At 43.7% G+C, this 12710-nt stretch overlaps 1 protein-coding gene across 8 annotated transcripts in view; it reads right to left on the reverse strand.

Annotated features, from left to right (window-relative positions):
- The window catches only part of VPS13D (vacuolar protein sorting 13 homolog D), a 257455-nt gene that overhangs the window by 100664 nt on the left and 144081 nt on the right, over positions 1-12710 (reverse strand). For all 8 annotated transcript variants that reach the window (XM_049618063.1, XM_049618062.1, XM_049618059.1 and 5 more), the window contains 5 exons: positions 10949-11128; positions 8515-8631; positions 7552-7701; positions 1639-1788; positions 646-742 (listed from right to left, as the gene is read on the reverse strand). In XM_049618063.1, coding sequence (XP_049474020.1) covers positions 646-742; positions 1639-1788; positions 7552-7701; positions 8515-8631; positions 10949-11128 — 694 coding nt within the window. The remainder of the gene's footprint in view (positions 1-645; positions 743-1638; positions 1789-7551; positions 7702-8514; positions 8632-10948; positions 11129-12710) is intronic.

Raw genomic sequence — 12710 nt, forward strand, 5'->3', positions numbered from 1 at the left:
CTATATACAGTGTTACAAAGGCCATGAGGAGGTATCTAAGATAAAGAGACAAAAGCAAAATGATTTCTATAGCAACTGCTAGAAAAATTTAGGTTTTCAATAGCTTATCTTACTCCCCTCTCCACAGAAGAGTCCAGTAACTAGAAAGCCTGGTAAAGACATTAAGGCATAAGGGTATGATTGTAAAAAGGTAAGAAGTTAAGGCTAGCCAATTTTTTTTTCCTCATCTAAACCAAAGGAACTGCCGAAGGGATTTCTGATTCTTGGCCCTGAGTCTGTTTAATAAACAAAGGTTAGGAAACAAAGTGGTTTGCTAAATGACTAACATCATTTCTGTTATCCTAGAGCAGATGAGTCAAAAAAACACACTACAAAGAGGAAAAGTGTGCTGTTTCCCAAAGGCTTACCCCCGGGTACTCCGGGATACCTCTGAGAAGCTTCCTTCGTGCCCATGTCAGCCCTGCAGTCAACAAGCCGTACTCGGAAAGAAAACCACTGAGACACAAGCCTTGGCTTCCGGGCTCAGGTTGTGAGGTGCAAAGGGAGCTTGTCGGGCACCCAGAGGCCACCCGTTTTCATAAGCAGACTAAGAAATGCCATTCTTCGGTCAACTCCCAGACACACACCTAGAGCATTCAACGGTACCTGATTCTGCTTGATCATAGCCAAAAAAACTCAGCAGCTTGAGAAGCAGTTTCTCCTCAATTTGCACTGTGAATCTCTGAGCCGTGATCATCAGATGCTAGAGATAAAGAAATTCTGATTAAAAGTGTAAACACCAGAAGGAACTCTTACCTGTGCCAGTAAGAAGGCCCCAAATGACAATGGTATGGTTTCTTCACTCATGGGATTATATAATCACGTTGCCAAATGATCCCTGGCTCATCTCTCTCTCTCTACACTGTTACAGTTAGCCAAAAATCCCAGATGTTTAATAGACAATTCAGCACCCTGTTGTTTGGTTTCTGGGGCATCCGTGTCTCCTCTGTCGGGATCACACCTGCAGATGCACTGCCACGGACAGCGTTACGGCACTGAGTTTCCGTGGACGGTAGTTACTTTAAGGAGCAGTAGGATTTGAGGGCCGCATACAGGCTTGGCCCCCACTGGCACTGGTGACAAAGGACCAGAAATATGGGAAGCAACCTCTTAGCTCCCACTTTTCCAGAATCTGTTGCTGTAACAGCTAGCTTGTACCTGGAAACTTCTTTACGAAAGAAAGTGACCTGCTTTTATTAAACAGTGTGGCAGCTTACCCAAGAGCACATCTGTCCTGAGGGCAGACCCCTCCTACCACTCCTTTTCTAATGACTCTTTTAAGAACACATCTGGATCATGCCTGGTCCTGATCAATCTGGACGATGCTATGCTTTCCCACAGACTTCACTTCAATGAATACAGACTCTGGCCTATATGCCTATATGGATTCGGCACAATCACGCACAAGGTCATCGAAATCACAGTTGTGAGAAGAGTTGCTGTAAATTCCTCGACACCGTGGGGTAAGTCACTTGTGCCTCAACCCCACAGGACTACTCTCAGCCACACCCCTCACTGCTGCTCGGAGACCCGGCTGAGAGAGAGCAAATCGGCCCCCTGCCACCGTGCCAGGCCCGTCAGCCTCTCCCACCCGCCTACCTTGTAGATGTTGGTCAGCGCGCTCTTACTGGGGAACTTCACCGCATTCACTTGCACGGCAGGGCCGGTCTCAATGACCTCATTCTCGTTGCTCAGGGGAGTCACATAGAGCATGAAGGGCTGAGTGGTACCAATGAGCTGATTGTCCACCTAACGCACGAAAAGGCAGCGAATCAAAACGAGAACACACAATGAATGGCTCAGTTCTCAGTTTTTACCTTTAAGTGGGGTCTCGTCACATGTAGGATACTCAGAAAGTACCCTTCCCATGTTACTGTGTCTCAACGGCAGCTGGAAAAATGTACCTGCACTGACGGCCAGCACTGATTGCAGCAGGAATGACAACAGAAGCTACCCTTTATTTGGGCACCAAGCTAGTCTCCTTGCACGCATGGGACCTTGCACCACCGAGTCATGGGACACCGGTGGTGTCAGAGTTACTAGAGTTTGGGCTCTACTCTGCAATCCTCACCACAACCTCCTGAGGACTATCCCTGTCCTCACATCACAGATGAAGAAGCTGAGACCCGAGGCCCTTGCTTAAGGCTGCACAGCTGGTCAATCACAGAACCATGACTTGACTCTAGGTTGGCCTGACCCCAAGCCCAGCGCTCCCAACCACCATGCTACTGATGAATGAACTGAATGGACACTAGGCAACGAAAACCAGGGCATCAGTAGCGCAAGTGGCTACCAAATGGAAACAGTGGTCTGTCCTAAAGTCAAGTCCCTGCCAGGAAGGAAACGGTGATGTCAGTGGCATTAGGGGTGGCTCTAATCACCCACGCCCATCAGCACCATAACCGAGAATGCACGCTACACTCCGCCATGTTTACGGATGTCAGAAGGCTCACTGCAGGAATGAGCCACCTCCACTCTGCCACCAAAACTCCGTACCAGGAGGAGGAAAGAGAACATCTGTTGGGAACCCCTAGAGTACTTCCACACGTCACCTAACGTATCCCTTACTACCACTCGAACGGCTAAATATTATTCCTCCCCATTTTACAAACACGTGAACAGAAGCTTAGAGACATTAGGTCACTTGTCCAGACACACAGAGCTGGTAGGTAGAAGAGCTGGGATTCAAAGGCAGGCATTTCTGGCACAAATCCTGCGACCCTTCCGTCAGATCACGTGGACTGCCACACAGCCCTCTGTATAAACGGCTGGCTGTCGAGGTGCTGAGGTGAGGGCAAGGCCATGGACACTTTTTCCCACTTCTGTCCTTGCCCTACTGTGTACTCGCCTCCACAGCAGCAACACTCGTCTTCCAAAAATACAAATCAAGTCATGCCCTCCTTCCTTTCCACCTGTCAGTGGCTTCCCTTTCTCTTAGGATGAAACCAAACTTCTCCCCAGGGCCTGGGGGATGTAGACACTGCCCATTTCCTTGTCTTCACCACAGAGCACTCTCCTCCACAGCGCACTCTCTTACGACCCCCACACATGAGCCGACCAGTTGTTTCTCAAAAGTGGGCAACTCTCCCCACTCAGAGGCTCTGGATTCGGAGGGAATGCTTTTTAGCCTCAAATCCTTCTCCGTGGCTCGCTCAATGTCTTCTTCGAAGTTCAGCTCTCACTTCTCAGGAAAACCTTCCAGGGCCACTTGATCTAAAAAGCAGCTCGATCCCGCTTTATTCTTTATGACTGTATTCACAGCTGCTAATTATTTATTCACTGGCTTGCATATTTATCGGCTGACTTCTTCTCTCGGCTGTTACCCAAAGAGAGCAGAAACCTCATCTTCTGAGTTATGACTGTATCTCCAGATACAGCTGATGCTTAAGACTTTACTGAGTGAATGAATCACCTGTCATATCCAATAGAGGAAAGAACAGGAAAGTTCTCACCCTGGTCTGACCTCTCCTTTGTTCTTTCCCCAAACATATTTGATACAAGATATGTAAGAGTTAGGAATTCTAGTTTTATTCTCCAATTAGATTAGATGCTCCCTAAGGACGGGACTGTATTTTCTATTTTTAAATGTTCATTCTCACAGTGCTGTAATCATAGTAAACACTCAAATCTATTTTCTATGATTTACAGCACACATTAAATCAAAAGGTATTGTAGTAGAAAAAAAAAATTTTAATTAAAAAGTTAATGAAATTCACAAAGAACAGATGACTCCATGGATCTTCCTCTGGAAGGTCAAAAATGAAAGACAAAGAAATTAGAAGCACAAGATATTAACTTTCTATCTGTCCTCAAACAAATGGGATGCGATTAGCCTGAACTACCTGCTCTTTGTGATACAGGATAAAAGAAAACATTTTTCTGAAAAGGGGTTTCGGCGCGATGGAAGTACATGCCGTGAGCGGGAGCAGGAGGCTGCCCACCTGGGGAAGGAAGTACAGTCTAGGTCTTTGGATCCTTCTGGAAATATTTACCAGGAAGTGTTTTCCTGGACACGTCAACCCTGGTGGAGGCTGGGATAAAGGCCTGCAAGTGTGATGCTACCAGAGAAGAGCTGTCTTGGCGTGACAACAAAACTCTGGCAGAAACCGTCAAAATCAACCTTTTCAGAACTCCGAGTTAACCAAAGGCTTGCAACGACCCAGGGATCAGTTACTGGAAACTCAGCAAGAACGGTGAGCTCTGTGGCGTTCCCATGATCCTTTCCCATCCGCTTTCTCCAGGTCCAAAGAGGCCTCGAAAACCAACAGCCCCGCACCCTGGCAGCCAGTGGGGGAGGGGCGGGGACCAGCTTCCAGCTCCCCTAAAAGCTCCATTCCCAGAGAACTGTCACGTCTGGGGCTTGTCTGGCACGTCTCCCATTCCTGGTATCAATAATTTGTGTCTTTTCTTTTTTTCTCCTGATCAGACTCATTAGAGGACTGCTAACTTTACGGATCTTCTCAAAGAACCAGCTTTTGAGGGTTTTCTTGTTTTGTTTTGTTTTTTTACTGTAGTTGCTGGTTTCTTTTTCAGTGATTCCCATTGGGATTTTTATTATTTCCTTTCTTCTGTTTATTTTGGGCTTAATTTGTTGTTGTTGTTCAGTTTCTTAAGATGACACCTGAATTCATGGTTTTCAGACCTTTCTCCTCTAATATTTAGCGCTATAAATCTCACTTCGGTACAGGTTCAGTGAGTGGCGTTCCGCTGATTCTGAGATGTCGTGTTTTCATCTTCATTCAGTTCAAAATATTTCCTAATTTCTATCAGATTTCTATTGATTTCTTTGACCCATGGGCTATTCAGAAGTGTGTTTTATAGTTTCTAAACATTTGGGGGATTTTTCCAGCTATCTTTCTGTTATTTCAATTTGATTTCATTGTGATCAAAGGACATACCGTGTGACTTGAGTCCTTTTGCCCTTGGGAATTGTCTCCTGGTCCAGAATGGGGTCTCTCTCAGAAATGTTTCACCTGCACTTGAGAAGAACATGTTCTCTGCTGTTGCTAGGTGGACTGCTGGATAAATGTCAATTAGGTCTCCCTGGCTGGGAGTGCTATTCAAATCTAGTACGGCTGTGATTACTTGCTGCTTATGTGCTTATTCTATCGATTATTCACAGAGGGCAACGGAATCTCCTACTATAACCATGTGTTTGTTCATTTCTTCTTTCAGTGCTATCAATTTTTGCTTCCTATATTTCAAAGCCCCACAATCAGGTATGTAAATAGGATCGTTATGGCCTCCTGACAAACTCTTTTATCGTTAGGAAATTCTCTTCCTTATTCCTGGTAATATGCTTTGCTCTGCAATTGATTCTGATGGTAATCAGAATCACTACCAGTGAATCACTCTCTTATGATTCCACTCTTATGACTAGGCCTAGCTCAGTATGTCTTTTTCCATTCTTCTCTTTTTCACCTATTTGTGTCTTTATATTTAAAATGTTTCTTGGAGGCAGCATATAATTGGAACTTGCTTTTTTTAATCCCATCTGATCATCTCTGCCTTTTCATTGGAGGTGTTTGTAGCATCTACGTTCATTTAATTGATACAATTAGGTCCGAATGAGTCTATCATCTTGCTATTTGTTTTCTATTTGTCTTACCCACTCTTTCCCATGTTTTCTGCTTTTTCTGCCTTCTCTCGGATTATCCATTTTATCTCCTTTGTCGGATTATTAGTGGTAGCTCTTTGTTGCTTTAGGATTTATAGTATTCATCTTTTTTTTTTTAATTTTTTTATTTTTTAACGTTTATTTATTTTTGAGACAGAGAGAGATAGAGCATGAACAGGGGAGGGTCAGAGAGAGAGGGAGACACAGAATCTGAAACAGGCTCCAGGCTCTGAGCTGTCAGCACAGAGCCCGACGAGGGGCTCGAACCCACGAACTGTGAGATCGTGACCTGAGCTGAAGTCGGACGCCCAGCCGACTGAGCCACCCAGGCACCCCTATAGTATTCATCTTTAACTTACCAATTTTTGTTGAAAGGACAGCATACTCCTTCACATGTATTAACATTACAGTTAATACACGTCCATTTCTCCCCTCCAGACTTCATGCTATGGTTGTCATTCACTTTATTCTGACATGTCCTACATGTCCTACCCCAAAACACAGTGCTGTTACTTTTGTCTAAGCAGTTGATCATTTCTTAAAGAGATCTAAACAATTAGAAAATAATCTTATAGATTCAGCCACGTACTTATCATTTCAGGTACTCTTCGTTCCTTTACGCAGACCCAGATTTCCAGCTGCTACCACTTCCCTGTGCCTGAATGATGTTCTTTATCTTTTTAGCGTGAATCTGCCGGGAATGAGTTCTTTTTAGATTTGTACGTCTAAAAACATTTTTATTTCGCTCTTGTTTTGGAGAGACACAGCCGCTGGGCATAGAATTCTAGGTTGACAGTCTTTCCTCCTTCCAGTACTTTAAAGATGTTGTGTATGGTCCTGTCACTCGCACGGTTCCCAGTGAGCAGTCGGCTGCCACTCTCACCTTTGCTGCTGCACGTGACATGTCTTGGTTAATCTGGATGACTTATCACGGTTAATTATAACGCACCGCGGTACAGTTTCCTCTGCATGCATGTGCACGTGCGTGTTTGGATTTGTGCTTGAGCTTCTTCTGCCTGTGAGTTTAGTTTTCATTAAGTTTGGAAAATTTAGGACCAAGATTTCTTCCACTATTTTTTATATGCCCTCCTCTCAATCTTGGCCTTCGGGGACTCCAATCATCTGTATGTTAGGTTGCTTGAGGTTGTCCCCTAGGTCACTGATGCTGTTTTCTTTTTATGGATGATTTTTCTCTGGGCATTTCAATTTGGACAATTTCTATTGCTATGTCTTCAAGTTCACTAATCTTTTTTCTGTACTGTGTCATCTGCTATTAATTGAATGCAGTGTGTTTTTCATTTTAATCTCTAGAAGTCTAAGTTTCTCGTATCTTCTAGGTCTCTACCTTTTTGAACATGTACAATGTAGTTATAATAACAGTTTTAATGTTCTTCTTTGAAAATTCTAACATCTGTGTTAGCTCTGGGTCACTTCGACTGATTATCTCATTATATATTTTGTTTTCCTACCCCTTTGCACACCTGGTAATTTTTGACAGGATGCCAGATCTTGTGAATTTGACTTTGTTGGGTGTTGAATATTTTTATATCCCATTAAGTCTTAAGCTTTGTTCAGGGATACAGTTAAATTACTTGGAAACAGATCGATCCTTTCAGAGTTTCCTTTTATGATTTGTTAGGCAGGTCTGGAGCAGTGCTCAGCCGAGGGCTAATTATAGTTCACTGGGAACACAAGACTTTCTGGAGACTCTTCCCCCTGTCACATATGTTATTAGTGTTTCCAGTCCGGCTAGGGGAACAAAAGCCATCCCCAGCCCCGAAGGTCATAAGATCGCTGCCGAAGCATTAACGTTTTTAGGACGCCAAACACTGGATCTGGCTGGGTGTTCAGCAAGAACACAGGCGGATTAATAAGTTGAGAACTGCCCGCCTTACCTGCACATCCTGTATGCTGAGTTCGAGCATGTGACTGGTTGCCAACTGTGTATAGTGCACATTGATTCCTGTAAGACTTGCAAAGACCAGTTCTTCTGGGGCTTTATTAATTAAGGACAACCCAATTCCACCTTCTAACTTCACAAGCACCTGAAAGGAAACCAAAATACAACACAGTGACAGTCTCAAACAGAGGCCAAGGTAGCCAGGAGAGGACAAGGAAAGAAATGGCTTTGAATCCCTCTACTTTACCTCTGAGCAGAAGAAAAGCACTTAGAGCAGAATCGTATTACCCAGCTCCGTCGTCTCGCCAGGCGCCTTTCTCTCCAGGCACAGTGCCCACCCCACCCAGAACTCCAAAGTGATATGATGATACTCTCTCGGAGCTCTGAGGACATTCTGCATTTCGTTACAGGAAAATAATTTTTGAAAATCTTTCTCCCTTTTTGGGATGCAAGCTTTTAGTAAGTTATTCACTGAAATTTGTAATATCCGACACAGTGCTTTACCTATAGGTCCTTAATTTTAAAAAAATCACTAAATAAATATCCAGTAAGTGTGCATTTTCATGTTCACTTCATGTTCCTTTTCAAACTTTTTACTTTCCAATGCCCAAACAGGGAGAGAGGAAGAAAGACAACAAGAGAAAGCTGGGGCCCCTCAAAAAAAATCTAGTTGCGTTATTCTCGACCTTCAGTCCTGTGTAAATTCAAATCATTTAGCTTTCTTTATTGTCATCTTACTTTAGCAACATTTGTTACATTCGGATTCAACTTTAGCTATCATTTAATTAACATATTCACACATACATGTTGTGATAACAGTAAACACCATCAAGCAACAGCCATATTTAGAATTCACAGAGGGCAGAGAGAAAAGAGGTCTAAAACTGAGAAAAACCACAGAGCAAAACTCTAAACAAATTTCTGATAAAGAAATAAGTGTGCAATACTCAAAACTTACTTCTAATTCCTGCTCTGTGTCTGGATTCTTCAATTTCTGTACCTCTTGTTCAGTTACAGGAAGCTCACCCACTTCATATGATGAACGGTCACTTTTCCGTTGGGAGAAATCTGTTATCTGAGGTCAAAACACTATACTGAGAGGGCTCATACTTCCACAGTGAAACCTATTCCATACCAACTAGATAGATCAAAAGTCACTATCTGCTCAACCATCCTGTGGAAGTTCATGGTTTCCAAAGCACTGCCAAGTAAGACTTATGTAATAATGAAGTAAACTTGGTTTTAAGTCTACATGGCAAATGCCAAGCTGCAGACCATGAGAACCTCATATGGGGGAGCGGGGGGAGGCATATGCAGGTGATCTAGAATTATACAGGTCAAGTCAAAATACGCAAACCTCAAGATCACTGCATTCAACATTTGTCTTAAAAGAAGGGTGCTTTTATTTTATTTTTAAGTATTTATTTATAGGGGCACCTGGGTGGCTCAGTCAGTTAAGCGTCCGACTTCGGCTCAGGTCACGATCTCACGTTTCGTGGGTTCGAGCCCCGCGTCGGGATCTGTGCTGACAGCTCAGAGCCTGGAGCCCGCTTCGGATTCTTTGTCTCCCTCTCTGCCCCTCCCCCACTTGTGCTCTCTCAAAAATAAATAAATGTAAAAAAAAAAAATTTTTTTTTTACAATGTTTATTTATTTTTTGAGCAGGGTTGGAGGGGCAGAGAGGAATCCAAAACAGGCTCCACACTGTCAGCACAGAGCCCGATACAGGGCTCAATCTCACGAACCATGAGATCATGACCTGAGCCCAAACCAAGAGTCTGATGCTTAACCAACTGAGCCAGGCAGCCGCCTCAAGAAGGGTGCTTTCATTTTTTTTATTTTTTAAATGTTTTATTTTATTTTTGAGAGACAGAGAGAGACTGCATGATTTGGGGAGGAGCAGAGAAACAGGGAGACACAGAATCCGAAGCGGGCTCCAGGCTCCGAGCTGTCAGCACAGAGCCCGACGTGGGGCTCGAACCCACCGACTATGAGATCGTGACCTGAGCCGAAGTCGGACACCTAACCGACTGAGCCACCCAGGCACCCAAGAAGGGTGCTTTTAGAAAAGATATTGTAGATTATGACGAACTTCCTCAGACAGTTCACCCTTACACACCAGCCTCTTTCCTTTTCTCCTCAGCTCTCTAATTACACCCTGACCTAAGCACATGACCTCCAGCACATCTCTCCCAAGCGTCCCACCCATATTTACACTGATTTCTGGACATTTTCACGTGGACAACATATCTAACAAGTCCAAAACTTAACTCCCCATTCCTCTCAGAAGTCTCTTCAGTGTTCATGTCTTAGTGACATGGATTATTGTCCTACTTGCCCAAATCAAAATCCTGAAAGCCATTCCTGACTCCTTCCTTCCTCTCATTCTCACCTTCCATCAATCAGGAAATCTGTCGGACTCTCCTCCTTAATAAGCTTCCATTTCTACTTGTTTCTCTCCAGCCTCTTCAGCCCTACCCCTGCCACCTGCTTGAATCGGGGCCACACACCCTCACCTGCAATGCTGTGGCGGCCCCTCAGCTGTCTTCTATCTCCAGTTTTCCTCCACTCCCATCCTCCACGCTGCAGACAGAGCGAGCGAGCAAAAAACATTTCTGCTCACGTCATTCCCTGACTCCTCACTGCCACAGAAAACCCCCAAAATTGGTAGCATGTATCAGGCTTTTAATAATCTGGCCCCAGCCTTACTTTTGAGCATAGACTCAGCGCCAGTCGGGTGTCTCCCTTTTATCTCCAGGCCTTCACTTATCAACTTTCCAAATACCGTATGTGCTCAGTACCTCGCATCATACCCGGCTCCAATAAGCGCTCGATAAATAACTGTGGGACGAACACTCTTATTATTTGGGCACAGCCCCTCTACCTTTCCTCTTGATCTGGCTAACATAATTCCTTTCAGTTAACCTTTAGACCTCAGCTTAAGTATTACTTCTCTTAGGATCCCCAAGCCTCCAAACCTGGGAATACAAATCCTTTCTATATATGCAATGTAACACCCTCCCCTCCTGCTCTCAAAACACAATACTGTCATTGTGTGATCAGGGACCTCGTGTGTCTTGTTGTTAATGCCACTGATATGGCAATTATTGGAAGATTAATAATATATGATGAACGATAATAAAAATAATAATATGTAGCATTCTTGGCATTACCTTCTTGAATTCATATACTTTTTTTAATATCATCTTATATTTTTATAGTTTCAATTCTTATAACAACTTTGTGAGGCAGGTCTTGCCCCCATTTTATAAATGAAGACATCATATCCTCATAACCAGAAAAATGTTTCCATAAATATTTGTTGAATGCCTAACCAATGTGTGGGGGGAAAGCACAGCGAGATTCATGTCAATTCTCAGGATAAATCATCACCTGGAGGGCTCTAGTCGGTCCGTCTGGGATGACTCTGATGGATAACATTCCAGAACCCGGCCTCATTTTTTGGTTGATAAATTGTTGTTCAGGTGGCACTGGCCCCAAAAGCTCCATGGAAGTATCAGGACCAAGAACAACTTCAGCTCCGTCAAACAAACCAGAAAGCCCTCCTTTGGCCTGAAAGAATAAAGATGTGTAAGAAAAGGAGAGGCCCTGGCTCTGACAACTTAACATATCATTTGAAACAAGTTATCAAATGTAAATTCTCTTTTGAAGGGTCATGGTCCATTCTTAACAAAAACATTTACTATTTTTTCAGCTTTGCAGAAGATGAAAACCAGGAGGATTACCTGGGCAAGACAGATAGTTACGCTACACGAATGAAGAGAATTCTGAGTAAGAATAGAGTATGTTGGTTTAGTAATAACTTCTAGTCATTAAGATAAGCTTTAAAAAAGTACCAAAGCCCTGTTGCCCTGTTTCTCATTTTGGGTTTGCTTAAAACCCTAAGACATTCTGAAAATAAAGCAATTATAACTGTCATTCAACTCTCCAATAAGAAGCAAATTGTAGAGTTGAAAACCTCCCCAAACAGGCCTGTGGTTGGACAGTCAGCTCAAATATTCAGAAGATGACACCTGTTCTAAAATGAAACCGGGAATGGTGAATGTCACCTGAGAGCCAGATATTCCGACCTTTGGAGAAAAGTATCTTCTGCTATCTGCCCTGAGCAAAACGGAAGTCTACAGGACAATGCCAACGAGACAGCAGATACAGGGCTAGAGAAGACAATGGCTAGAGTATCTCGACCCCCTTTGTTAATTTTTAAATACTGAGTAATCAAAAGGAAACTTCAAGCTGGGTTTAAAGAACACATTTCAACATGGAGAAAGCTTTTTACGACTGTTGTAAGTTCAGAAATAAAGTGTGTATGCAGCCTTATCAGGGCAGTGTCAGGAGATGGTTAATGCCTTCGATTACTTTCTTTAGAACAGGAAGATTGAAACAAGCTTATTTCCCTAACCAAAGCACACTTTGCTCTGCTGAATACTGTTATTATAGGGCCACTCACAAGCAGAGAAATGATGTAATGGATTCGAGAAGCAACAACACACCAGAAAAAGATTTTTTGGTGCGGGTGGGGGTACTCTGAGAGAATCTGAATTACATGGGCTTTAGGAACAAACTGGAAGTAAAGTCAGGGTCAGACATGGGGCCCAACAATTATAACACACCCTCTCTTGCCTCCAGAAGCCTGAATTGTATTGCTAATTGAAAATCACAAATCCGTTCCAGATGTGTGCTTCACAGAAGTAAGCAGCTCGTCTTTGATGAAAAAAGCTCAGGGCAACAGAGATAAAGAAAATAAGTCTCACCAAACAGCAGGCAGAGGCTCCTTACAGTTTTGCTCAGTGCCCTGGAGAACAGTCTCCCATTTTGGAGGGACAGCCTGGTTTCCACCAGGGACAAGCACCAAGAGTTCTCTGGCGAAGGCCTGGTGTTCCAGTGTTTAACTTTTGGGCAAAGCCCGGGGCTGAGGCAGAAACGCTCCTTGTCCCCCATGTTGTTCAGCCCTCGGCCCAAGCCTCTGACACAGAACTTCCTATCAACTCATCTCAGACCCATGGTCTCATTTCTCACATGAAGCCAGAAGGGCAGAAAATCCAAACTCCTGGTAATTTTCCAAACACGTATTTGCTTATGAAGTACCTGGCGGCTTATCGTGGCATAGACTGGCTGAGGACAGAGGACACTGACC

This window comes from Panthera uncia (assembly GCF_023721935.1).
Source record: "Panthera uncia isolate 11264 chromosome C1 unlocalized genomic scaffold, Puncia_PCG_1.0 HiC_scaffold_4, whole genome shotgun sequence".
Lineage (NCBI taxonomy): Eukaryota > Metazoa > Chordata > Mammalia > Carnivora > Felidae > Panthera > Panthera uncia.